The sequence below is a fragment of the Camelus dromedarius genome, chromosome 16 (assembly GCF_036321535.1).
Source record: "Camelus dromedarius isolate mCamDro1 chromosome 16, mCamDro1.pat, whole genome shotgun sequence".
NCBI classification, from domain to species: Eukaryota; Metazoa; Chordata; class Mammalia; order Artiodactyla; family Camelidae; genus Camelus; species Camelus dromedarius.
Genome location: NC_087451.1, coordinates 29,518,279 through 29,545,760, shown reverse-complemented (window position 1 = coordinate 29,545,760; position 27,482 = coordinate 29,518,279). Strand labels below are relative to the sequence as shown.

General features: G+C 57.3%; 1 protein-coding gene and 1 non-coding gene across 9 annotated transcripts in view; both read right to left on the bottom strand.

The window, feature by feature from the left end:
- RBFOX3 (RNA binding fox-1 homolog 3) overlaps positions 1–27,482 on the bottom strand; it is a 393,881-nt gene that overhangs the window by 91,041 nt on the left and 275,358 nt on the right. For 7 of the 8 annotated variants that reach the window (XM_064495431.1, XM_064495432.1, XM_064495427.1 and 4 more), the window contains one exon: positions 25,650–25,689. The exons of the other annotated variant lie outside the window; for it this stretch is intronic. Coding sequence is in view for 5 of the 7 variants with exons in the window: in XM_064495427.1 (XP_064351497.1) it covers positions 25,650–25,689 (40 nt within the window). In the remaining 2 variants the exon portion in view is untranslated. The remainder of the gene's footprint in view (positions 1–25,649; positions 25,690–27,482) is intronic. 8 annotated transcript variants of the gene reach the window in all.
- On the bottom strand, positions 26,650–26,722 carry TRNAG-ACC (transfer RNA glycine (anticodon ACC)). The gene has a single exon. It is a non-coding gene; the product is annotated as a tRNA-Gly (tRNA).

Genomic DNA, 27,482 nt, shown 5'->3' with positions numbered 1-27,482 from the left:
GGTCCTCAAGGGCCCAGCGCTAAGGCCACAGCGAAGCACTGATGTTTGTGTCCTGCACACCAGCTCACAAAGCACTTCCCGTACGTCACTTGAACGTGCCTCGCATGTCCCTGAGAGACAGACGGGTACAGTGGGGCACACTGAGGCTCAGGAAAGTTATACCCCGCTCGGCTGCCTGCACATGCTGCCCGGGATCCGGCCACTCTGCTGCGACTGTTAGGGGTGCCAGAAGCTCTGCTCCACACCTGAGAGCTTTCCGAAGCTGAGTGCTGTGTGTTTTCCAGTGGCAAGGTGCAAATCCCCTCCCACAAAGATGCTGATCGCACCGAGGCTGCAGCCCAGTTGTGAGACTGTTAACTGAGAGCTGGTTCTCCGGGAGACGAGGAGGAGGTCTGCATGACTCTGGCCAGGGGAAGGCCAGTGGGCGCTGTCCCTGTGGAGCAGAACCCACACAGGGAAGGGTGCCACAGGGGTAAGGGGGTGGGGTCTGGCCGGCTCGCCCTGTCTTCTCTGGAGGCACAGGCAGGGCGGCAAGCGGTTGTCAAAAAAGGAAACTAGGGGCCACCTCTGCAGCCAGGCTGCTCTGGGGGGCCTCTGCCAGGCACCACCTGCTTCAGCCTGCTCTGCCACCCCCTCCACCTCACTGGGACAATTCCTCCCACAGCTCTCACATTTTCTGCCCTCCCCCCAGCAGGTGTGGGAATAGGAATGAGGGCAGGGAGCGTGCCTGGGCCCTGACCCCTCTGCTCCCCACCACCGTGCTGAGTGGCAGGTCTTGGGGTTCCCTCCAGGGAGAGAAATTAGCCCGGGTGAGAGTCAAGGAAGAGGTCACGGCCAGACATCGGCCGTTCTGAATCCAACAGTGGACCTTGAGGTGCCCACAACCTCTGTGGTGGGAACAGGTGACCTAGAAGAGCCTGAATTGGTCCCAGTTCTGAAAGAAATTAGCTGCTCTTAAGTCAGTCTCTAAAGCTGCAATTAAAATTAAATAAAAGTAAACCCCAGTTCCTCTGCTGCGCTCCATTCAAGTGCTCGGTGGCCGCATGTGGCCAGTAGCTACTATGCTGAGTGCTAATGTACAACATTCCCGTGGCAGCGGGAAGTTCTACTGGAAGGTTCTGCTCTAAAGCTTTCCACATCTCTGTCCCCTTATCTGTAAAATGGGGACAAAAGCACCCTAACGCCTGCCCAAGGCTCAGTGGGACGGCAGGTGGCCGAAGTGCTGTGTGCTTCACACTTTTGTAAACAAAGTGGCCTCTTGGTTTGTGCCCAAGCTGCCGGTCTGCTGGGGATGCAGAGGCATGGGAAGGCCTCTGGAGAGCAGCGAGCCCACAAGACGTTTGCTGTTTGCTGCAGCAACCCCAAGGGGCCAAAGGATGAGGTTCCAGGGGAAATTCAAAGCCCTAGTATCGCCTGGCGGATGCGGCAGTCACCATGGAGGGCATTCGCGCTGCCCTCCCAGTCTAAGAGCAAACATAAGAAGCCCCGTAGACAGAGCCACAAGATAGGGTGGTCTCTGCCCAGAGCTGAGATAGGCAGAGGTGCCCCTGGGAGGGCAGCTGGGCGGGAGGAGAGTCCTGTGTCTCTACACATCTGGCTCCTTGCTGCAGCAGAGGGGGTCTATGGGAGGCATGCCTTGGCAGGATGGGCTGTGAGGTTTCATCGGGCATGTCCGTGGGGAGTTGCTGAAGCCAAGAAAGCTTTGCTGGGCTGGCAGAAACCCACACATCAACTCAATAATGAAAAAAAAAAAAAAAGGGAACTTTGCACAGAGAGCAAACCTTCGAAGGGGAAGGGGACAAATCCCCCAAAACTGACCTGGTGGATGGATCTGAGACCCCTTAGCCCCCATCTCATACAGAGGCAAGTCCCGGAGATCCTTTCCTCAGCCATGTTGGGGAGACCACGGAAAGGAAGTCATACATCCTTGGGCATCTTAGGAGGTGGGCAGCTGGGCTAGCCACATCCCAGTGCCCTCAGGATGAGCCCACCATGATCGCCAGCGTCTCCGCTGTCCTCAGCTCCTCCTGCATCCACTCCCACACACCTCTGTGCTCCATAAGACCTCTCTTCTCCTCTCCTTGTTCCTTTAAACATTACCTTCTCTTCCCACAAAACAGAAACAGAAAGCGGCATGTAAATCCATCCTGATCCGATTCCGCTGCGAGCTGAGCAGCAGAGGTGGCCCGGGTGCTGCCCCAGCAAGGAGCCCTTCCCACCCACCCACCCAGGATCGCTCCCGCCTGTCCTCCACGTTGGAACAGACCTGCCCGTCTGGGCTCCGCAGTTAATGGGCTGAGAAGGAATTCTGGATACTTTTAAAGGGAATGTGGGGGAGTGAGGGAGGTGGAAAGAGGGAAATCGATGGCCAACTCTGCTGGGATACAGAAAACCAAGCTTCCAGGAGCACAAGTGGGATCTTCAGGGGATTGTGGGCCCAACAGGCAGCCCAGACTGCTGGGCTGCTGTCCCTGGTCCTGAACGTGCCTGCTGGCGAGCGGATGTCTCTCCCAACCCTAGGGGCACCGGTGATTTCATCCTCTCAAGAGATTTCCTTTCATTTCTTCTCTCTCTCTCTCTTCCTCCCTCCCTCTCTACCTCCTTCTCTCCCTCTCCCTTCCCCTTGCGGGGGTATTTTCCAGAACATGTAAAATGCATCTGCTAGTCTACCACATTTTTTTCCAACCATAACCCCCCGCAGACCCTTGGAGGTGTTGGAGGTGGAAGCCGGTCCCTCCGTGCTCCCCCAGTGCTGTGCTCATCTCTCTGCCTCCTCAGCCCCTTCCCACATGCTTCCTTTCCCCCAACACCTTCCCGACTCCATCGGAGGCTGGAGGAGACTGATGAAGAGCCCGGGGCAGACTCAGGCAAACTTTCTTAAAAGTTGCCTTCAACTTTCAGACCTCCTTTCGCTGCACCTCCTCCACTGCAGCCGACGACCCAAATGCTAGGCTTACACCACCCCCTCTCTAGAGCATCTGTCTCATCCTCCTCCTCCTGCCTGCCTCACTGGGAGCTGTCACAAGCTGGGTGATGACACACGTCTCTGCAATGTCAGCAGTCATGACTGGGAGAATACCGTAGGTCCCCTGGGTGCTCTTGGAGGTACTGACAAGGCTTCCCTGGAACGAGGGGTTGGGTGGGCCAGGGCCTAGGTGGGGAGGACTCCAGAGGGGGCAGCACAAGGCCTGGGGCGCGTCTGAGATGGCCTGTGCTTCCTCCTGCCATAGAATCTACAGGCACTTCTTGTCTTAGAAGAAGGGGAGAAACCTGGGGGCTTGAAGCATCATGGGGAGGAGAGGCAGTCCCAGGAAACTTTGGGGCCCTGCCCAGGGTGCCGCCCCCATGCACCATGACTGCCAGTCCCTTCCACTAGGGCAGAGCTCTCCAGCATACACGGCTTTCCCCAACACAATCTCACATGCTTCTCACACCCAGTCTTGCAGATTGGTTCCCGCAGTGGTCCTCTGCCCGGGCAGGGGATCTACCCAAGACCTCGAAGCTTGAGCCCAGGTGTCGGACACTCCCTGTGCCCCGCCTCCCATCCACCCTTAACTCCCGCCTTCCCCACTGCAGCCAGCTGCGCACGGCTGTAACCTGATAGCGCAGCCCCTCAGCATACATTTCAGTTTCTGCCCTGGGGCTTTGCTACTGCTGCTGTGTGGGCACCTGTGGGAACCCACTCAGCTACTCTGACGCAAGGGCAAACCTGGAGGTGTGCAGAGGCAATGGCGTATGGAGCAAAGCTTGCCTAGAGGGAAAGGACCTGGAGGGTGGTGCTTCCTTTCCAGCCCTCACGTGGATCCGCCCGTGGCCCCTCGGCACTGATCTCGGTTGCCCACAGTGGTGATCAGCTCAACCACACCCCCGGGCCGGTTATCCCTCTTTAACTTTTATATCCCCCGCACCGTGCCTCTCCCTCTGGACTTCTCCAAACACGCTCCCCGCCTTTGAACACTTCTCCCAGCTGGTGTCTGGGGGGAAACCAAGCTAAGGCAGCCCCTCCGGATGGGATTCTGGAACTGAGTGATCACCACCGTCAGACTTTGCTAGGGACCCCACGGCTGATGCCACACAGGCTTGTGACAAACCCTGGTACGCAGGGCGGTCACACTCACAGACTCTCTCTGATGGAGGACGGAGGAAGGGGAAGGTGGAGTGTGGAGAATGTGGTTATGCAGCAGCGGTGGCAATGGTCTGGGGCAGTGGTAATTATAAGGACTGTGGAGTCGGTTGGCTTTCAAAGCCTTCAAAATAGGAAATGACAGTCTCAGGTGAGCTGAATTTCAACTCAAGGGACACTGGCCTCCGTGGAAGTATTTAAACAGACCTTATCTTCTAAAGCCCCAGGATTTAATTACAAGGGTAGCAAAGTGACAAAGGCGCCTGAACACACAGATGCAACACGTCTCCTTTGCTAAAATCAGAGCCCCAGAAAGAAAGAGTGGGGCCAAGGGAGGCAAACACACGTGGGGATGAGCCTGAGGGTCCTGAGGGTCCCTTGACTTTCCTAAACTCGCTGAACTGGCAGAGAAGCCCCCTCCTCCTTGCCAGAAGAAAGCTGGCTCTCCTTACCTGGAGAACCAGCAAAGACCTCACTTGAGGTTTCTTACGAGATAATGCTTGTCCTGTTGAAAGCTGTCCCTGCCTTCTCTCATTTTCATAAGACTAGTAGCCAGAGTTGGGGTGCAGCAAAGGCCAAGTGGGGACACATCCCCAGCTCCAGGAGGAGACTGACACACAGCCGGAACTAGGGAGCAGGAGCCAGAGTAGATTCTGAAGGAGTCGGATCAGGGTGGGCAGATTTTAAGTCTGGATAGGGGAGAAACTATTGACACAAAAGTAGCCCCCCACCCCCGCCACGACTCGAGGCCATCTGAGCCAATCCAATAGCCAGCTCCTTCAAGCACAGATATGTCGGTGGTTTTCAGTAAATGAGGTAGAGACACTGAAACTACTTTGGCAGAATATTGAAGAAGCGTCAGAAGACCCAGGGTGGGGTGACCAGAGACCCCACCAGCTGACGTTGCCCAGGACGGTCCAGGGGATACCCCCTTCACAAAGGTGATAAGAAATGCTTTGTGGAGGGGCACGGGTATCTGTGGAGAGTAAGAAGCAGCTGCCTTCTGCAGGCTAGGTTTTCATTAGGAGATACTGCCACTAACTGGGCTCCTTGGTGTCAGTGAGGATGAGAAGATTCCAGAATAGCAGAGGGCAGGTGGGCACACTGAACCATCAAAGGCAGGGTGGATGTCAGCACCACCGTGGTCAGTAGGCTTGGTAGCAACCAGGGTGCCCTGAACTGCAGAATCTGTGGCCAGTTGACCACGGAGTTCCTGGGGGTGAGACGGGTGGGTGGCCACCTAGGGTGCTGCTTGATTTCTATAACCAGAAAGAGACGGAGAGCCTGTGAGCAGAAGACCGTTCCAGGCCGTCGCAATGGAAACTGGCCATACCTCAGCCAGTTACAGGTCTAAGGCAGTTCTCAGGTCAGAGCCCACTGATTGGAGGGAAGACTAGGGAGGGCTTGGCCATGCCACGGCAGTGACGGTCCCCTAACCCTTCCCCAGAGGGAACTGTGACATTTGCCGGAGAAGCTGTGCCTGGGGAAGGAGGGCCATCCAGACTCCAGAGGCTCTAGGAGATGTGAGCAGAGCTGACACAGGCACCAGTGGCACAGAAATGCTGTCACGGCCACCAGGTGGAGGGCCATCCATGGAAAGCCAGAGACACACGACACCCTGACCCAAGTCCATCTTACCGCGAGTCCAGTGGGCTCACAGACCCATCCAGTAGTTGGGTCTCTCATCTCCCATGTGTCATTTTGGACAAACAGACTTAGCATCGGCACAACCCTCTTGTTGGTTCTCTGACCTGGAGGGGCCAAGTGGAAGCCCATGAACCTTCCCCCAGCCCGGCCAAGACAGCACATCAGAAAAACTAGCAGGTCCTCCCACCCCCAGGAACACCGTGGAGACTGGATCCACCATAAAGGACTTGAAGGAAGCGAGGGTGGAGGCCGCCCTCGTGTCCCTGTCAACTCGCCTGTAAGGACCAGCTGGGTCTTGCTGCGTGGCGGCGGACCCCCGCGCACCTAACCAAGCCTCCGGGCACAGACTGCAGCACCTCGTTTATCAGAAGGAATCTATTACTTGGTACCTGGTCACCGATGTGGAAAATGTGTTCTTCCCAATCCCTATCAGTAAAGAGGGTTAAAATCTCTTCGCTTTTACACAGGAAGGATCGCAGTACACATTCTGTCTTGGCGCAGGGCTGTAATTTCCCTCCTGCTCTTCCTCACAGCGTCTACAGGTCTGCGATCATTGTGACGTTTCAGAGAGCATCACGCTCACCCACTAGGCTGAGATCATGCTCATTGGACCGGGTGGGCAGGAAGCGGTAAATACACCAAATGCCCCAGTAGGACACATGTGTCAGAGGGTGAGGGATGAACCCCAGGAGGGTCCAAGTCTTGCCCCTTCAGTGGAGTAGAGTCTGAGGCGTTCCAGAACGCCCCCTTGAAGTCCCCTTGAAGTTCATAAAGACGAGCTGCTGCACCCCATTTCTCCTCCACCAAGAAGGGGCACAGCACCCAGCGGCCTCTTTGGACTTAGGAGACAGCATGTGCTGATGTCTCCAAAGGCTACCAGTCCTGTGCAGGTCCTGCAGAGAGGGTGCTGCAGCAGGCCCAGGACACAGCACAAACCTTCCAGTGATGCTGGAGCCACACCGGTGGCGCCGAGTCTCCGGCAAGTCTCGACTCCCGAGGGAGTCACCTTGACAGCCCTGTGACGGCCTGGATATAACACGGGGCCCAAGAGGTGGGCTGCCCCACACGCTTCTTGCGTCCCACCTCGCCTCCTCTCAGCTCCCTTTCTACTCCAGGCGTCGCTGCCTGCCTGCCCCTTGCCGAGCCAAACTACATGTCTCTGTCTCCCGGAGGCTGCCCCATGTGCGACGCCTGCAGGGACCAGCGCAGGAACAAACCTGGGGGAGCCCCCAGGTTAACACCCCGTGGTGCAGCCCTCCCAATGGGCTATGGGAGCAGGTAGCTAAAACTCCCCTCTCCCATCCCTCCGTGCGCCTTCCGCCCAGCTGCTTGGGGGTCTCTGTGGGACTGAGCCCCATTGCCCCTGTGCTCGTCCACTCAACAATGCACCCTGCAGTCACTTTCCTCCTTCCAGCTCACTTTCCAGCCCTCTTTCTTTCAGCTCATCTCCCAGAATAAACCTCCTGCACACAAGCCCTTGTCTCAAGCTCTGCTTTCAAGGGAAAAATCTAGACCAAGACAGCCAAGACTTGAAATCTGGAGTTTCTCATCCCAAGAAAAAAGAATCATTTGGCTTTTTTCTCCTCTCCAGTCTCCCTAACAGTATTGTTTTCAAATATTTGTTGGGTTAAACGTACATCTTAATATTATAATTAATAGTTTTCTTTAAATTTAGGGAACAGAGAAAAGCACCCATGATCGAATGATCTTTTCGGCCTTAAGGGCTGGTCATTCACAGGAATGGCATGGTCTCCCTGTCACAGTGGCAGGCACAGAGGTGAGACCTTCTCCCTCATGTCTCTAAGGTCATTGCTGGACGTTAGACCGCAAGGGCCCCTCGATTCATCCCCTCCTCGTGGCCTGAGGACAGTCAGGTCAGACGTGCTTCGGTCAGACACGCCCTGGGGGCTGCCCCTTCCTGACATCCACCTCGAGGGAGGTCTGACTGCTCCCCACGTGGGCCGTGTCCCTCGCATGCTCAGCCAGGAAGCTTCCCAGGCCACTCCTGGTAACCAGGCAGCCCAGGGGCAGCATCGCCCAGGAGCAGGACATGCCAGCCTCCTCGGTCCCCCTCCCTTCCAGCCCCAGGTCCTGAGCCAGGCGTCCCTCTCTAGGGGGACATCTTTCCAGGTTCACTGGTGCTCCCTGGGGAGCACTCACCCTCAGGGAAGCTTCTCCTGGGCCACTGGCAGGTTCGCGTGCATTCGGGGCATCCCTGTGACCCCTAAGCGTGAGCTCACTCTCTTTCTTTCTCTCCCTACTCCCCTCTCCCCACTCATCTCAGCTCCTTCAAATCTAGCCAGTCTTGCCCCTGAATTGAGGAAGTAATTGTTTATTTAGTTATACAATGGATGTTTGTCTCTTCCTTTGAAAACCATGTGGGCTACAAGTCAGAGGCTGTGGCAGCCCCGGAGGCTGGCAGGGTGATCAGAGAGTGGACTGTCCCTGGCCGGTTCCTGGCATCTCTCTCTGTTCTTCCTCTATCATCTCCTGCCCCTTTCCTGCAGCTCCAGAGAAAGCCTTATTTACAGTCACTGCAGAAACGCCCCCACCAACCTCTGCTGGTGTGACGGTAACCGAGTGGATGGATACATACAGTGGCTCTGCAGCTGCAGGCCCTGCCCCGCAGCCATCGAGACGGCACTCAGGCCCAGAACCAAGGCTCTCTGCCCTTTCTGCTAGCCCTGACATCTGCACCCCATCCACCCCAGCCAAGGCCACCCCGGCCAACAGCGTGAGGTTCTGACACTGGCAAACAGAAGGGAGTCCCTCAGGCCCAGTGGCCGGTAGGGTGCAGGGAGGGGCTGGGGGCTGTTGGGAGGATGAAGGCCAAGAGGTGCTGGCTTCTCTCTGTTGGGGTCTCTGACCACTGGCTGACTTCCCATGTCTCTGGACAATTTTCAGCCTCTGGCTGGTTCCCTGTGTGGTATCTTTGTCTGAGAAAACAATCCGCCATTGACCTTCTCACCGAAAGTCGGTCTCAGGCAAGCAGAGTGGGGAAGCCTTGCGTGAGGGGTGCCTGGCTAATGGATGCCTCTGCCCGGTGCCTAAGTGGGAACTATTCCAGGCTACATCCCCAGGCTTGGGTTTCTCAAGCTCCCTTTGACCTGGCTCTTATCCTCCCAACCAGGGGAGACGTGATTCTGCGGCCTCTCGCCTTGGGCTGCCCTCTCTCCGCGCCTGCTCCTTCTCCACCCAGGCCACTCATCCCACTCGGGGTTCCTGACATGCGGGGGCGTCCCTCCCGCAGGCTCACTCGGGGATACTCCCCCACGCCGGGGGCAGGTTAGCGTCCTCCCTCCGCGTTGGCACCCTGCACCTCCCACACAGGGACGGGTCTCATTCATATTCCCAGTGTTTGGCACAAGTGTCTGCACATCATATTTGCTTGATAAAAATAAACAAAAGGAAATTGCCTGTGGAGACACAGCGAGAGGAGGAGTGTGCGGGGCTCACATCTGCCACGAAAGGTTGGCGCTGCCGCGCGGGCACGGAGGATGCTTCCGGGAGCCCTGCGCCAAACAGGACAGACAGACGCGGCTCCTCCCTGGCTAAGATACTCCCCAAGGCACAGGGGGCAGGGGTCTCAGAGGGAAAATGTTATTTTGTTAAGTTTATTATTTCTCCAATTTTTTTTCAGAGTTAGACCCCTAACTTCTTCATCTGAACACTGCTATCTCCATTTCTCTGTGGTCTCATTTGCTCCCTATCTATATGTAATCATAGTTTTTACCTGGTTATAATCAGGTGTCCCACTTCTGCACTTAATGATATTTCAAAGACAACTCCCCTGTGTTGAGTCTTCCTCTCCATCAGGCTTAAAGGCTGCACAACATCCCACTGAGTGGTTGCCACGTAAGTCACTGAACTATTAACCGACTGCCGGACAGGTAGCATCCAGCCAGTGGGGCTTCTGCTGCTGCTGTAAGTATCTTGGTCCTTCAAACTTTTTTTCTTCTTTTGAATTATTTCCCAAGGATATGGTCCCAGGAGCGGGATTATGGAGTCAAAGGGTCGGGATGGCTCTTGCTACATTCCGCCAGGTTGCCCTTCAAGAAGACGGGGCCGGGGTAGGTGATGCGTGAGTGTCCACCTGTCCCATCATCTGCGCATCCTGTGCCTGGCTGGGGGGAGGTGGGGATGGGACAAGGAGGTGGCATGCAGCTTGGGCTTCCAGACACCATCAGGGTGCCACATTTTGGGGGCCACCTACCCTTCTCCAGTTCCCATGGTCTCCTACTGACCCACGTGCCCAGTGCCATGGAGCAGACAGCGGTACTTTAGGGCAGGTGACTCCAGCAGGCAGGGCGAAACGGGAAATGAGGGTATGTTGTTTCCTGGCGGGGCTTCGGCTTCAGCTTTGGGCAGGGACAGGGCCAAATCAAGACGCTTATCCCAGCACGCTGCAGCCCCCGCTTCTGGCCATGCCAACGCTGGCACCTCCCACTCGTCTGCCGGAGCCAGGAGCGGGATGCTCCGAATCCCAGCTGCTGACAAGCCACAGCCAGAGGAAGATACATGGAAGGGTCCTAATCCCAACTTCTATCCGGAATTAAGGTTTGAAATCACAATTAGCTGAACCTGGTTTCAGTGGTACAGACGGGACCGGCTCCAGGTGGAAGCAGGTGTGGGCACAGGGGCGGGGGCTGAGGGGGCCTGGTGGCCCTGCCAACAGCTCAGGAGAACCCCTGTCCACTGCCCCCCAGGGGTGCCCCGTTCCTGGAGTCAGACCCCAGAGGGGCTGCGTGGACACCACCGGCAGCTGCAGATGCCCTGAAGTGAGTCTCCTGCCCCACTTGGTCTCCAGTTTTGAGGCCTTGTTCCCAGCATTTACTTCCCACCTTTGAACAGGGCACCTCAAAATACCTTCACCCGAACGAGGGGCCGCCCAGAGACCTGAGCCCTCCTTGAAGCACTGCACAGTGCTTGCCTGGCGCTCTGCTAAGCTCTGACCTCACTCACTCCCTTGCTCAGCACCCCTGTAGGGCACCCACATTACCCTAGACTCACAGCTGGGCACAGGGACACCGGACAGCTGAGGCTCTGCCCTCAGGGAGCTCCCTGGCTGGGCCTGGGAGGCCTGGACATGCAAAGCCCCCTCAAGCTCTGGTCCCCTGGGGCCTTTGGGGACAACCAGCCAGCATCCTCCCCATCCTGAGTCCTGCTGTGTTGGAGAACGCACAAACACCAGAGGGCACGGTTCCACCTCAGGATCTGGGGCCGCACCAGGGATGTGACAGCAGAGAAATGTCCCAGGGTGGAGGGCCAGGGCCCAGGTTCCCCTTTCTCCGAGAAGACGTCCCTTGCCACCCTAGTTCTCCAAGGCTGGAGCAGGCCTCTCTCGCATCACCCGTCCTCTCCCATCCATTCAGCCCCTAGCAGAGGGGCCCATGCCCCCAGGATGCCTGCCTGCTCCCTGCCCTCTCCTGCAGCCTGGTTTCTGTTCCAGTGTCTCCTTCCTCTGTGACCCCTGTCTTTGTCACCCTGCTTCTGGAGGTCACGTCTTGCTTCCTGCACCCCCCGAGGCCCCTTCTACTCTCTGTCCCCAGCTCCCCCTCCCACCTCTCTAGCTCCAAGGATTAGACTTCAGAGCACCTTGCTTCTTTCACAAAAAAGCCGCGACCCCGCTTCCTCCCCAGCCCCGCGGAGCTTCGGCCAGAATCACGCTCCTTGCCTTCCTGCTCCTTTGGAACCTCAGATGTCCCCGACAGCCCCCGCGCTTCGAGTTGTTTAGTTGGGGGAGTCAAGAGTGAGCATGCGACAGGCTAGAAACAAGGGCGGGGCCGCCCCCAGGCTCCTGCCACTGTCCAGGGACCTGGACACGGATGTCACCCAGCTGCATTCTAGCCAGAAGTAACAGAGAAGGGAGGAAACTCCCTGTTCCTCTTGTGCCAGAGCGGGGCTGGGGGGAGGTGGGGGGGGGTCTCCCGCCCCATGCTCCAGCAGCGCGGGGAGAGGAGGGGGTGGGAGCCAGCTCACCGTTCAGGCCCCATAGGACTCGCCCAACAACGCCGGCGTTTCTGTCCTCATCTGTCAGTCCAGGCCTTTCCTGAGCTGTGCCAATTCCCAAATGTTTCACCTGCAGCTCCGACCAGGGCCCTTTGTCTAGCAATTGCCAAACTGGTCAGGAAATGACGCTGAAAGCCAAGGGCCAGCCTGCGGCCAGCCGGGCATGCCCATGTGGTCGGGGTCGACCCCGCTCAGAGGCGCCCGCTCCTCTCCCTCCGTGATTTATTCAAGCCCCTATTTTGTGAGGGTCCCGAGTCCTTCTGCTGGGGATGCTCTGACACCTCAGAGGGACTGCTGGCCACCAGACCCCCTCACACCCAGGAGATGGTATCGGCTGGGTGTGGCCAACAGGTGCTGATGGACTGTGGGTAAGACCTCTCCTCCTGTCTTTGCCCCACCGGAGACGACTGGAACATTCATGCCCCAGGGATGGAAAGCTGCAGGACTCAAAGCCCTGACTCTGTAGCCGGGCACCCTGCACGTACAAGCTGGGGCGGATCTCCAGCCCTTCTGCACCTGGCGATGCCCGTGGAGGAAGTTACCACGACATGAGCCATCTACGTGAGCACACAAAATACCACTACAGACCAGACCTGTTTCTATTTCTGGAAGGCTGCTGGGTGGACGAGGGTCCTGAAGACCCTCCACGGAGAGCGAAGGCACAGAACCCGCCCATGCGGCCCTACTCAGCCCCAGAACGGCAGGTGCTCAGACACACAGGATCAGGTGGAGCTGGACGTTCACCTCTGACGGCTCAAGACGGGGCTCCCCGGGTACCAGCATTTTTCAAACGGTGGGTTTTAGGCCCCTGACAAAGTCGCCCCTCTGTCAGGTGCAGGGTGTGCCTGGGGCGCCTCCTACAACGTTCTCACCACCACCGAATGGCTCCGCACATGAACGAACACTTTGCCCAACACTTTTTAGTAAAAGCAGACACCATCCTGCAGTGCAGGTGCCTCATCCAGGAGCCCGGTCCCTCGTCAGCCAGACCAGCTCTCCCGCTGGCTGGGGACAGAGGCCAGCCTGCAGGTTCAGCTGACCCTGGGGCTCTTGGCCTTGACAAAGTGGGCCCAAGGTGTCAGCATCTCGAAAGTGATTCAGATGAAGAGACCACTGCTGCCGGCCCTGGCGGGTGGGAAGGTAAGAAAGGAGTGAGGAAGGAAGAGCTATGTGGGAGCGGGGAGTGGGCTAAGGGGTCATCGAGGTCCTGGAAGGCCACGCAGAGGGTGCAGGAGTGGCCGCGTCATCTGCCTGGGGAGAGGGTGGGAGCTCAGGCCGGGAGGCTGGGTCCGGCCCAGCTGAGGGTGGGTTTTCTGCCTCTTGGGGGCTGCCCATCCCGAGACACCGAGGAGAGAGGAGGCTGGAAACCCAGGGGCACCCAGATCTCAGGCCTTAGGAAAAGAAGGCACTAAATCCTCGTTATAAGGCTTTTTAAATGCACAGACAGGATATTAGCGTTTAAACAGCTTCTATTACTCCAGGGCAAACTTTAAAAAACGTAATATTTATAGAAAACCTCATTCAGCTCGCCCTGTTTGCTCTTTATTTCTCCTGCAATTACGGCTAATTTGGAGACGTTCCTGCTTTGGCATCTCTGCCTGTTGCCAGTCAATTAGGAAGCCACCCACCAGCCTCTCACCCACCGGAGGCTGCAGGCCTGGGGTGGAGGTGACGCGAGCCTGTCCCCAGTCCGTCCCCTGCTCCCTGGCCGTCCTCTTCCTGAACAGGAGCAAACGGCCCATCCACCCAGGAGTCACGCTGCGCCTCTGGCCCTAAGCCTGAGACCTACGCAGCAGGTGGCTCTCCGAGCACCCCTGCTCATGCTCAGACACAAGTTCGTGTTCTGCTACCCAAAAAACAAGCCGCCCCCAATGGCCTCCCTCCTTCCTCTGTCCATCCCACAAGTGTTTGCCAACATGCTCCCTTTTCAGCGCACAGCTAAAACACAGCTCAGACACACCTGTCCACACGGGTTTCCCAGTCTGGGGGTGCCGCGCATGAGAAAGGCTGGATGGCAGGGCTCAGGGAAGCCCAGGAGGGGGATGCACGGGGCTGGACGTCAGACCTGGGCTGGGCAGAGGTGGGTGGGGAGACCTAGCGTGAGCACACACCCCAAGGCGGCAGGTGCAGGAAAGTGTCTGAGGGCCAGAGCAACAGCTGGTTCCAGTCCTGGCTCTGCCACGGGCAGCTGCGGGATGCTGGGGCACAGCCTTCCAGCCCGAGCATCCTCCTTGCCCAGTGGCACCTACACATCCTGCAGGGGGGTGAGGAAGAAAGCACTGTGGACCCTGGCGACCAACATCACAGGCCAAGGCCCAGAGCAGTCGGCGTGGGGGGCTCTCTCATGAAGCAAGGGTGAACTTCCACACCTGACCACCAAGGGGAACCCCCAAGGCCCGGCTGGAGGGGCCAGCGACAGCAATCTATTCTGCACCCAACCCCTGCCTCACCATGGACGGGCCCCTTGGCCCCTTCGGCCTGCCACCGCCCCCCTTCACAAGAGAATGGGGACCATGGGCCCCAATTTCGTCCATTTTAAAATGGGAGCAATGAATCATCCAATGCCTCCTTGAACAGCTGTGTCCAGGGCATGGGAAGACACGTGGTCAGTTAGGTCAAGGCTGGAGAGGAGTGGGGAGCCCTACGGAACTTCTGCTTCAGAGGACACCCCCTGATCAGGCCCCATTCTGCCTCTTGGAATGCACTCATTCACTCATTCCAGCACACGGGTTCCTGGAGTCCTAGGCAAGTGGCAGTCATGGAACAGGAACCAGAAGCAAGCGCTAAGCAAGACCCGGTCAGGGCCCTGCAGGGAGCTGCTGGTGAGGCGAGGTGGCAGCGTAAACGGGTAACGGCAGCACCTGCAGATGAGTGCATGCGGGTGCAGTGGAGGGAACAACAACCTGCTGTGGGGCGGTCAGGGAGGGCTTCCTGGAGACGGTGACTTCTAAGCTGCTTCTCACTCGACATGCTGCAGCCCTCCGTGTCCCCCTGCCCACAGCCTCACCCTGAAGGGAAGGTAGGAGCCAGCTGGGAGGGTGGTGAGCATGGGAGGGAGGGTGTTTTTGGAGGAACAAGCCTGAGGGAGAGGGGACTCAGCAGATGCTCACTAGACCACAGGGCCAAGCAGGCCAGATGTAAGGAACTCTGTGCTCCAGGCTAAGAAAGAAAGCTGGACGTGACCTGGGCAGGTGGCACTGAGGGCTGGGCCTGGGGGCCTGGGGCCTGGGGGAGGGGTGGATGGAGAGAATTGGCAGAGGGAGAACCCGCAGGGCCTGGCCTGGGCTGCGAAGCTGGGGTTGGCAAGAGTTAGGGGCGACTGAGAGTTCGGGTAGGTGGGAGGACCCTCCCGTGATCCGCAGGAAAAAGAAGGGGAAAGCTGGTCAGAAGAGAAATGAGCAGCTTCAATGTCCTGAGTCTGAGGGCATGGGACAGCGGGTGGACATCAGGGAGACAGCGGGAAAGCGTGGGTGCCAGGTGGGGCTTGGGAGGGGGCCCAGGCAGGGGTGCTGGCTTGGGAGTTTGCACTTCGAGTGCCATCTTGCAAATTGGGGTGGTGACATGGCTCTGGGAGGGAGGCCCGGGAGAGGACCCAAGGAAGGGGTCCGCCTGCTGCTCCCCCCGGCCCCTAGCAGTGAATCCTCGCCTGGAGGCGGAGCCCAGCCAGGGAAGATGAGAGGGGGAGGCGCTCCCGATCAGGTTCCAGCCCTGTCCTAAAATAGCCTCAACAGCTCAGGAGGGGACACTCCAGCACGTCCCCCAAGCCTGGCTGGCAGGGTGGACAAGGACAGAGCCCTGGAGGGGAGGGGGCCCTGGGAGGCAAGACCCTCAGAGGAGCCTCAGCCTGGTGAGAGGCAGAGGGCCTGGGCGGGCCTCTCCTCTGCATCCAGCCGGTCACCCGGGAGTGGCTCCTGGTCACCAGGCCCAGACCAGGAGAAGCCCCACAGGGCTCTGAAGGGGCTCCCAGGCCACACACGGGAGGGACCAGGGGCCAGCTCAGGAATGCAAGGCTGGTGCCACCAGGAGCCAAGATACAGAGAGGAGTCCGTTCTGCCTGAGGGTTCAGGGACAGTGTCTCTGGGGCATTGTCCCCTCGGGCTGGCCTTGAACAAGGGGGGAATCTGCTGAGCAGACAAAGGGTTGGGCAGCTGGGGCGTTCCTGGCAGAGCTCACGGCCTCTGTAAAGGATGGAGGCCTGGAGCATCTGGGCACATGCCGGCCCTAATTCTGCTCTGGGAGGGAATGGGGCCGCAGGGCTCAGTGGAGCTCAGCTTGTGACCACAGCCGTGGGGCTGACCACAGCCGTCCTGACTCCCAGTGACCACTGGTCCTTCTCTGTGGCTGCCCTGGCCTCTCCTGCTGACTCCCTGTCAGGCCCACTGTCCAGCAACCCAGATGCCCCACAGGCTCCTGCTCCCAGATCGGCCCCTCCCAGTGAGGCTTCAGGGCCCCAGGGAGCTTCCCCTGGAGGAGGATGCTGCGGGGCCGGCTGCGGGGCCAGCTGTGGCTGGGCCTGGGACCACAGCCTGGGAGAAGCACCTCCAGGTGAGGAAGCCCACGGCCTGGGAGATGCTGGGGCCGCTGGCTGGGCCCCGGGGAAGAGCCCTCCCCGACGAGGAGCTCACAGAATTCACACAGATTTCCCAACCAGCTCCATGGGAGCCCAGAGGCCTGTAATCACGGAGACCCATGCTCACGCTTGTGCACGCACACACACGTGGACACACACCCACACATACCAGGCTTTCCTTCTCCCAGTTCAGCAGGACTTAACAAGAACCACTAGTCACCGCACCCCGCGGTGGGGGCCCTGCCTGCCTCGGCCTCCGCATGCCCCTTCCCCAGGTCTGGCTGAGACCCCCACTCTGGCCACTGCCACTGTCACTTTCTCTGCCGAGAGGTGCAGGGCTAGCCAGGGAGGAGGGAGGGGGCCTTTCGTGGGGCTCTTCCTCTCCCCAGGGCCCCTGTGAGGTTCCGGGGTTTTGGGGCTCAGAGCTCTTGGGGTGTTGGCTCAGGCTCAGACTTACTGTCCCTCCTGGTCTCTCCCAGGTCCAGTTTCCCCAGCTGACTCTGTAGCTCAGAGAGCTGGGCAGGGAGGAGGGAGCAGATGAGACAGAGGCCTGGGGGGTGTGCACTCAATCTTGGGAGCCACCTGAAGTTTTCACCAGGGGACCTGAGGGAGGTCTTCCCCAAAGCCAGGCGGGGGGAGATGGGACTGGAGGAGAGCACACCTCACGCAGGGCATTCCCAAGCCTCCACCCAGCTCCACGGAGGCCACTGCGAGGGGTCTGGCCCCACAGGCAGGCAGCACTTCCTGTCTGGGGACACTGACCCCAGCTCCGTGCTGGCTGGGCCCTGGGGGAAAGCTGGTGCCAGCTGGGGACAGGCTTGAGGGGACACTTTCAGGGGCCAGGTGGGCATGCTCTGTCTCAACACTTCAACCCCAGATCTGCCCGGAGCTGAAAAAGCAACAACTCGGCAGTCCACGCTTGGTACATACCCAAAAATACATCATCATTTCGGAACCGCGGCTCCACGCAGCTCGGGGAGGAGACTCGGGGGGGCAGCGGCGGTGGAGGTTGGGGGTGGGGGCTGCGGTCCCCGGGCGGGTGCTCAGTGTAGCTGACACCTGCAGCCCTCTTAAGAAGTGCCGGTCTCCTCTCTGCCTCCCTCTGGCTCCTGCTGCCGCCCAGCTCTCTCCCTCCCTCCTCTGTGTCTCTCCGTTTACTTCCCGGGTTGTTCGGCTCAGCGCCTGCTCTGAACTCACCCATCTGCTGGGGTCCTGCCCGGCCTGCCCAGTCCGGTCACTGCCGCCGCCCAGCTCTCTGCTGGGAGCTGAGCTCCCCACCCTGACGCCTGGCACTCCCACGCGGGGCCCCGGGGAGGCGCCCACGGTGTGGGGGTGGGGGAGGCAAACCCTGCCAGCCTAAGAGATCCCACGGGTGCTGAATGGGGAAGGAGACCCTCTCTGAGGTTAGGAAAACAGAGAGAGTGGGAGAAAAGGACCACTGTTTTCTCAAAAGGTCTCTCTTAGCTTCAGCGGTGGGAAGATGAAAGTCGGTAGGAACCAAGGCGAGACCTGCCCCCGAGACCCCAGCCCCAAGTCTGGGAGGGGGCAGGGAGGGAGGAGCAGCCGCTCCCGCTGCAGAGGTGTGGAGCGGCTGGCTCTGGGCGCTGGACTGAGGCCAAGCAGAGATGAGGCGAGGCAGTAGCCAGGCCAGAAGTTGAGTGCAGTGCTCGGGGGCAGTGAGAGGGTGAGGGTGCTGGGGACCCCACGTGTGTTCCACGTCTGCCCTGCCTCAGCTTCCTCCAGGCTGCCCTCCCCCATAACCTCCTGCGCTGCTGGGGGTGCCGCCCCAGACTCATAGCCCTGCAGGGGTCCAGCCTTCTGGACTCCTGCTCAGCTGGCCAGCCTCCCTGACCATTGCCTCAGGCCAGTATGGCCCATGGGCCACAGGCCACGTAGGGACCCAGGCCCCCGGCCAGGCGGGAGGTCCATCCACCTCTCGGTCTTAAGGCCAGACCACCCAGGCCACTACCCTCTCTTTGAAGGGACAAAAGAAAGAAACAAAGAAAGCTGTTCTTTCTGTGGTTCTTAAGGTTTCTTCCAATGGGAAGCTGAGTCCCAGAGCCTGGGTATGGTGATGGTGGCCCTACGCACTGGGAGTGATAGTAGGTGGCGAGCATCTTGTCGCCATTGGGCCTGGGCTGGTGCTTTCAGGCTGGGAGAGGGCGGGGACCACCTCTGATCGGCCCAGCCCTTCCCTTGCCCGGATGGTGGCTTTTGGCCTGCTCATGTCAGAAGGAGCCCCTCCCACCCCGTTAAGGCCAGCCATGGGAGGGTAGGGGGCACAGGGAGGTTCGTGATTGGCCTCAGTGGGGACCACCCCATACATGCGCCATCACCCCCACCCCAAAGGGACCTGGCTGAGTTGGGAGGAGAGCTGGATGGAGAAAGAGGAGGTGGGTCTCGGTGGCTGGGAGCCTCGGGCTGGGTACCCTGGATCCTGGGCTGGATGAGCCCAAAGGAGGCACCAGGGCAGAGGCAGTGCTGTCAGACTCTGAACATCTGGGGCTGGCAAGGATGCTGGTGGGTTCAAAGAAGGACAGAGGGGCAGGAAGGGGTGTGTGTGCTCCTGTTGAACACTCCGTAACTGTTACAAAACCCTTCGCAAGCCACAAACGCTGGAGGATGGAAAAGGAGATGTTCAGAGAAGGCCTGATGCCCCAGGACCCCGCTGTCTGATTTCTAGCCGGTCTAATGAGCTCCACGGCCCTCTGGGGGTGCAAGCACTTATGAGCTGGCCTGTGCCAGGGGGTGAGCCTGGCCGGAGGCTCTGTGGGCCCGAGAGTCTGCAGACCTGACCCTGCCGATCAGAACTGTGCTCTGAGCCTCCGTCTCCTCATTTCTAACTGGGGTGAGAATGCCAGCCCTGCTCCTAGGCTGTTTCAGTGATTGGAAGAGACTGGTCAAATGGTCAGTAATCAAATGAGAGGCACCAAAGTCCTGTGCCCTCGTACCACTAGGGGATGAGTGACAGAGAAAAAGGACATCAGAGTGGAAGTGGGTCTCCTAGCCTCCTTGTGGCCTGAGGAAGGGTCCGGTGCTCTGTGCTTTTTAAAAGGCCTCACGCCCACCCCAGCTCCCTAGCATCCTTCTCCAGGTCCTTGCCTAGGCGATGAGCAGCCACGCCTATCGACACAGTGCTCAGGGCTGGCACCTGGTGGCATTTCCTCTGGGTGTGTCTAGAGAGCCCCCTGGAGCGAGACTTTGGGCTCAGAAAGCTTACAGGGACCACAGCGTCCACCACAGATGGCCTTGAGCCTCGTCCTTACTTTCCATGGCGTCCAGCTCGCTCACGTGGCCTTGCCCTTACACCCGGACTTGCCATCCCCACCCCGGGAGACGGGCAGCTCCTAGAGGTCAGGGCCTCGGCCGCGCCTGTTGTAGCCAGGACAGCCAGTGTGGTGCTGGGCACACAGCAGATGCCTGTGCATTTGGCCGGGGGACTGAACAGAGAACTTGAAGGCTGCAGAGCGTGGCTGGGCTGCCTTTTAGGGAGGGTGGGATGGGGGCACCTCTTTGTGGAGAGAAAGAAGCAGATTATTCCATGGTCTGGGTCCCAAGGGTCCAATGTGCTCGGGTCTGGAGGGTTTGGGGCTCCAGTGAACTTCACGTTGCATCTCTGGGGCGGGGGGTGGGAGGTCTGCCCTCTGAGCATTTTGGCTGCTCACCCTTTCTCGGGTGCCTCTCTAACCCCTGGGGACCTGCAAACACCGCCAGCAACCTCCCTGAATAAGTCGCATGTCTCCAGGCCTCTGTGCTCTGGGGCGGCCACTCCATCACCTGCTCTAGAAAGACTGGCTCAGATGGCCACGTTGCACCGGCGGGGCCTGTGTCGAATTCAGCTCTTGGGTGTCTTCTGGAAAAATCCACGCCTGAGCACACACGCGTGGAAAGTGCGGGAGCCCACACACAAAGCTGCCTGCACTTCTGCACACGTGCACACACGTGCACAAAGGCCCCTCGCTTCTGCACACACGAGAAGAGAAGCAGGCGAGGAGGTGGGGGCGGGGAGGCAAATGAATTCACCCTCCTCCAAACTGGAGAAGGACACACCCCAACTTGGCAAGCTGTCTGAGAGGCTCCAGGGCCCGGCCGGCCTCGGGGACCCTCAGCCCTCTGGGTAGTGACCTCGTGGCCTGGCCCGGGCAGAAGCAGCTGTAGACGCTCTTCTGACCCTGCCTCGCTCTGCTCCACCCTCATTCCTGAACCTCCTGTCCTCCCCTCCTTCCCTCTAACTCATCTGCAGGTACCAGAGTCAGCAGGCTGGACAGCCACCCGAGGAGCCTGGTTTGGCCGAGACCCCCGCTTCTGCGTGCCGAGTCTCAGAAAGCTAATTCCAGCGGAGGAAAAACAGAAGCCCCAGGAGACTGAAGGCTGAGCCGAGCAGCTGTGAAAGCGCGTCCCGGGAGGCGCGTCGGGCCTCGGCCTCTGAGTGGCTTTCCCTTTGTTCCCACTGACGGGCGGGAGGGCCCCCCGCCCCCAGGAAGGGTGACTATTCGCTCGGGCATCAGTCTGGCTGGTCCTGTGCGGTGTCCCGAGCACCAGGCTCAGTGCCCGGCACACAGGAGGCGCTCACGGCACCGGCACGGACGAGATCGCTGGTGCTGCCCGGGGCGTCTCCCTTCCCAGAAGGACTCCGTGCAGAAGCAAGGGCCCCGCTCACTGCCTGCGGGCCTGGGCGCGATGGGGAGGATGGCAAGGAGGGGTGACTTGGGGACAGTGTTCATTATTATGCACCTTATAACTTTTCAGAAAAACACTTGTTACCTAAAGCGAGTGTGTGGTCCCTCCAGGCTCAGGTGTCTGGCGTCCGCATGCAGCCCCAGGAGGCAGGAGCACGAGGGTGATGGTTGAAAGGACAAAAACAAAGTGCCCAGAGAGACCCTGAGCAGTGCAAGGGACACAGAGGGCTCAGGCGAGGGCGGAGGGACCCAGAGGCAGAGGGAGGATGGCTGGGTCCCCTGTGTTGGTTTTGCCTTTCTCGTCACCTCACCAAGGCCAGGGAAGTCCTGAATTGGGACTGTCACACAGCAAGGGACTTCTGCTTTGCTAAGTGGTGAGCAGATATGTGACCCTGCTTTCCAGCCACCAACAGGAATAGAACACGCCTTCTCTGTGAACCTCCCCCATGAATCCCAGAGACCCCAGGCCCTTCGGTCAGCCTGGATGAAAGGATCAGAAGAAACCCGGTGCGGGCAGCCAGGCTGGCCGGCGCCCCTGTCTTTCTGCCCGTCCCCCCATCAGAGGCAGGTGTCCCAGAGAGACTGGACAGTTTCTCTTCCCAAGCCGCCCACACAGGCCTTTCCCATGATGGGTCTCTCTTATGTGGATCGTGTCTCAGTATCTCCCTTGTCTCCCCGGCCGCTGCCTGCAAGCTCTCCGGGCTCCCTCCAGCACATGCCTTGGGCAAAGCCGTCCACCGCAGAGCAGGTGGGGCAGCTTGAAGTCTGAGAGAGAGAGAGAGATGTCTGTCTTGCTCTCTGCACCGTGACCTGCCTTCCGCTCCTTGAAACTGGATGATCAATTACTCTGCCCAAGCGGAACACGCCCAGGCAAGCCTCCTCACCGACTGTAATTAATACTCTGGGGAAAACACAGACTTGGGGTTTTTAGGGTTTCGCACAAACATGGACGCACACACACAGACTCTTCCTTCGGTGTCCCCTAATCTCATCTCAAATGTTTCATGTCCTGCTTCTTTTATGGGGAAGTCAACATGCTAGACACATGCCGAAAGCCAAGGGAGGCATCAGAGACCCTTGCCAGTCCCTGTGCTGCAGAGTCTGACGGTTTGGGAGCTGATTTTTCCAGAAAGCAGAGCCCACGTTGCTGGTACAATGTAGCTTTGGCCTTAGAGTCAGAAACAGCCATAGGTCTGGGTGAACCCTTTGTGATCAACATTTTGGGCTTTTCCCCAACCCGTTTTCCTGCCCCGACTATGGCAGCCTAACTGACGCACAGATCCAGAAGCTCAACAAACCCACGGCCAAGGAACAGGAAGAAAATGACAAATCATTTCACTCAAATCAAATTGCTCAAAACCAGTCATTAAGAGAACATCTTAGATGCAACCACAGAAAAAGGACACATTTTGTACAGAGAACCAGAAGCAGACATGATGGCAGACTTGGAAGCGGGCAAGCCAGAAGACCCTGGAGCCACAGCCTTAAAGTACTGAGAGAAGAAACAAACCTGTCGACGTAGCATTCTATACCCAGCAAAAGTATCTTTCAAAACACGGTTGACGTGAAGTCTTTTTCAGACATGCAAAAGCTTGACTTATCACCAGTAGGTGTTCACTATGAGAAATATTAAAGGGAGGCCTCCAGACAGAGGAAAATTGCACAGATGGAAAATGGACCCACTCAAAGGAATGAAGGCCACCGGAAGTGGTAACTGGATGGATAAACTTACGACTTTTTTCCTATGACTTAAATCTCTTTAAAATGTAATGGGCTGTTTAAAGCAAAAACAGCATTGCATTTTAAGGTTTAACATGTGCATAAGTAAAATGCATGGTAATAATAACACGAAGCCAGGAGGGGAGGAGCGGAGGTGCACTTACGCTGTGTGTGGAGCGGACTAATGTCACCTGCGGGTGGACTGGAATGAGCTAAAGACATACGCTGTAAATTCTAAAGCAACCGTCAGAGTAACAAAACAAGAGGTGTAGCTAATAACTCAGGAATGGAGGTAAAACTGAATAATAATAATAAAAAATCCAAAAGAAAGCAAAAAGGGAATAAAGAACAAATGAGGAAAAAAAAACCAGTGAGATGACAGACTTAAACCTAACCTATGTTAGATTAAAAATTGAAAATCAATGAATATAATCCACAAAGGTTTTAAAGTGTTTTTTAAAACAAACTGAAAAAGGAAAAGCATCTGATCACTTCAATAGACAGGAGAGTTTAACAAAAGTCAACATCAATTTCTTTTTTTTTTTTAACATCAATTTCTAATAAAAAACTAATAAAATCTTTAAACAAACTAGCAGTAGAAGGGAACTAATTATAGAAGGGAATCTCTGAAAAACCCACAGCTAATATCATACCTAACAGTGAAAGGCTTACTATGCTTTAAGATCAGAAACAAAGCGAGAACATCCGCTCTCACCACTTCTGTTCAATGTGCACTGAGGTCCTAGCCAGCGGAACAAGGCAAACCACTCAATAAAAATATAGGCGAAGATTTGAATGGACACTTCACCAAAGAAGATGTAGGGAAGTCAGACAACCCCGTGAAAGGTGTTCGACATCATTCGTCATCAGGGAAATGCAATGGGAGCCACAACCAAATGCCCTTTCCTACCTGTCAGAAGGGCTAAAATCATAAACGCCGCAATACTGAGTGTGGGGGAGGCTGTGGAACTCAGATCCTCCACACAGCTGGCAGGAACGTGAAATGGTGCAACCACTCTGGGAAACAGTTTGGCATTTATTATAGAAGTTAAACCCATAGGGTCCAGCCATTTCACTCTTGGTTTTTTTACCCAAGAGAAAGGGAAGCAGGTGCCTAAACAAAGTCTTGTACATGAATGCTCACAGCAGCTTTATTTGTAATAGCCCCAAACTGGAAACCACCCAAGTCTCCTTCAAGGACTAAACGGACAAACCAATTACGGTGCATTGTAGTGTGGAATACTACTCAGCAATGAAAAGGAGGACCCGTGGATGTGCACCACCACCTGGATGAACCACAACGTGATTATGCTGAGTGAAAGAGGCTACACCAAAAAACCACGTATGGTATGATTTTATTTATACAAAACTCTAGGGAATACAAACCATTCTCTAGCGACAGGAAGCAGACCAGTGCTCTCCTGGGAAGCAGGGGTGGGGAAGGGTGGGAGGAGATTAGAGGGGCACTAGGAAGCTTTTGGGGGTGATGAATACGTTCGGTTTCTTGACCATAGGGGTGGTGTCATGGGTATAAACATGAAGCAGAATGTTAAAACGCACACTTGAAACACACGTAGTTGAAAGGGTGTGCCTTCTTCCTTGACAAAGCTGATTAAAGGGCTAAATGTGCAAAACTTCAAGCCAGCAAATCACTGTATCACTCCTTAGAGCACAAACGGATCCTTTATCCCACAGACAGAGTCACCCGGAGACGCCTTTGGACGCTTCTCCATAAAATGGGCTCGTTTTACAAAGACAGCACATCGAGGCAGTGCCGTGTGCAGCCGCCCTCCTCGTGGTCAGAACGCTCGGATGACAGTGTGAGACCAACACCAACTGCACTTTCTCTGTCCCCTCCCATGGAGAAACACACCGAAAAACCAGAGACAGAGCAGCCGCTCCCTGGGGACCCTGTCATGTGTCGCCCAGGGCCAGTGGAGAGGACCCCCGGGGGAAAGCCAGCAAGCTGGGCCCGTGCTGTCCTCCCCACGCAGCCCCTGTGGCCCGCAGTGACCGGCTTTCAGGACAAAGCTCTCTGGCCAGGCCACGCTCCACCAGGCCAGCGTCCACTTCTGAGCCAAGAGTGGGCTTGGGGCGAAAACAACACAAAAGAGACCATGAAGCTAAACTTCCAGTGTTTGGCCCCGGAGGCTCCTCGCATCCGACAGCCGTCCTTTCACTCCTGAACTGTGGACACGCTTTGACGTCCTTGTGTGCCTGCGGCCTGAGACCCAGGAGCAAGGAGGAGGAGCCAGCCGGGTCCCCAGCGTCACAAATGCACAGCCAACCTGCATCTTCTAATTCTGTTCACAGCAAATACGCATCCCTTTTATAATAATTTCCCTCCAAATTGTAACTCTGTGACCGAACCTACAAGGGGGATCAGCTGCAGGCAGGAGGACCATGTGGACCATGGGATCAGGTCAGAAGTGTCCAGTCCCCCCTCTGTGGGGGTCGGCATTGGGAACTGAGCCCCCCCACCCCAGGAGTCCAGGACCCCCTGGACCAGTGAGCCGAGCTGCCCTTGGTTCCGGAGGCTGTGCCGTCCCGGGACGCACACCTGGGCGGGGGAGGCGGGGAAGGGACCGGGAAGGAGTCTGCGCTGCTTCCCCAGACACTCGGAGCTGCTAGGCAGTGCTGCCTTTAAACACACTCCAGCCCCTTCATTTCCGTCCTGGCTCCTCTGACTCCCCCAGTCCTGCCTTCCCAGTACATTTTGGACCAGCACACTGGGGGACACGAGCCAAACAAGCCACCCACCCTCTTGGCCCCCAACCCCCCTCCCCCCAGCAAACAGGGAAGCCCAGAACCCCCGCATCCACTGCCAGCAGCTCCCAAGATGTTCAACACGCGCGTATCTGTCAAAAACTATTCACGGAAAAAAAAAAAGAAATCTTTCTACCTTGTATGCGGCCAATTTTTCCCGAGGCACTGTGGGCTCTCTAAGAAAAAAAGAGAGAAAGGAGAGAGAATTAGAGTCGATGTCACCGGCGCACACGTGGTGGCTGGCTGGCGTTGGCTCACTGACTAGCCACGCCGCGAAGGGGAGGCCTGGCCTCCCTGGGAGGCCCCGGAAACCCGCCCAGGTTACGCTCCTGCCGCGGTCTGACGGCGCACGTGGCTGGGAGCCCACGTTTGATTTAACGGGCCACGGCAGGCAGGACACTGGGGGCCTGTCGGCCACGGTTCCCAGACTCGCTTCCCAGGGTGTTCCTTTGTGTTTCCTCGCTTTCTTCCCTTTGCCCCAGACTCTGAGCCGCGCCCTTCTCTCGGGCACGCCCACCTGGCTTCAGGTGGCGTGCAAACGGGGACCTGGCAGATCTCGGACGGTGGTGTTTAACCCCTAACTGGGTTCCCCTGCCGCCTGCGCTGGTTTGTTCCCACCTCCCCAGGTGTCACCGTGCGGGGTCGTGGCGTGCAAATCTATTTTATTAGTCGATGTATAAGATAAAGAAAAGTGGATGGGCTGCTATCGCTTGAAGAGAAGGAAGAGAATTCCACATCCCACCAAATACACGCTTTCAGAAGCCACCATTGTGAGCTGTTTGGAAACAGATGCAGCTCCCAGGAGTCTCCCTCAACAGCAGCGGCTCAGAGCCGGCGCCAGGCTGGCAGGGCCAGGTACTGACTCGTTTTACAACCCAGGAGCGCGGGTCGGAGAGATCAGGTACCTGCCTAAAGCCACAAAGCTGGTTCCTGGGGGCCTGGGGGCCGCACACGTGCGTCTGAACACCTAGTCCTGCCCTTTTCTCATCGAGCGCTTCAGAGATTAGACATGAGGAGGGGTGTGTGTGCGCCTTTTCTGGACTTAAATTTTCCTTATTTATTTTGGTAAAGTTTCATAATTTTTTTGTGGGGGGGCTGGGGAAAGTAATTAGGTTTATTTATTTATTTATGTTTAATGGAGAGACTAGGGATTGAACCCAGGACCTTGTACATGGTAAGCACACACTCTACCACTGAGCTCAACCCTCCCCCTCCACGTTTCATAATGTTATATGCATATATCTTGCACACCCATTTTTATCATGGTAAAATACACATAACATAAAATTCACCACTGTCATTATTTTAAAGTGCACGGTTCAGGGGTAGTACGTACATTCACACTGTTGTGCAACCATCACTGTATCTGGTTCTAGAACTTTTCATCACCCCAAAGGAAACTGCATACCCATTAAGCAGTCACTGCCCCTTCCCCTGTCCCCACTGTGTGTGTGTGTGTGTGTGTGTGTGTGTGTGTGTGTTTTATTTTAACTCAGCATAGACAGGATAAAAACAAGCAAAATGCTTCTGGAATCGAAAGGCAGTCAGGCTGGGCCTCTTTTCTTAAGAAAATCACCATCATTACCACGATCAGCAGCACCGGGAGGAGCAGGCAGTGGCTGTCACAGATTCTGCACATTTTATGTGCCAGGTGCAGGCACTAGTCTCACAAGCCCCATTTTTCAGATGAAAAAACCAAGGCCCACACTGGTGAAGCAACGGCATCACCAGTACCTGGGGCAACCGGGTTTCCCCGGCAGGTTCCCGCGGTGCCACACTCCCTGCCACCCACAGGTGGAAAGAGGCACCCTTCTGCGTGGGGAAGGAGAATTAGAAGTGGAAGAACACCGAATGCACCGAGCCTGCTTGGCTTGCGTGAGAGTTTGTGCGAGTCAGGAAGGAGCTATTTTGCGGGATACCCCACCCCCGCCGCCCCCACCAGCCGCTGCAGGGAGGGCTGTGGGCCAAG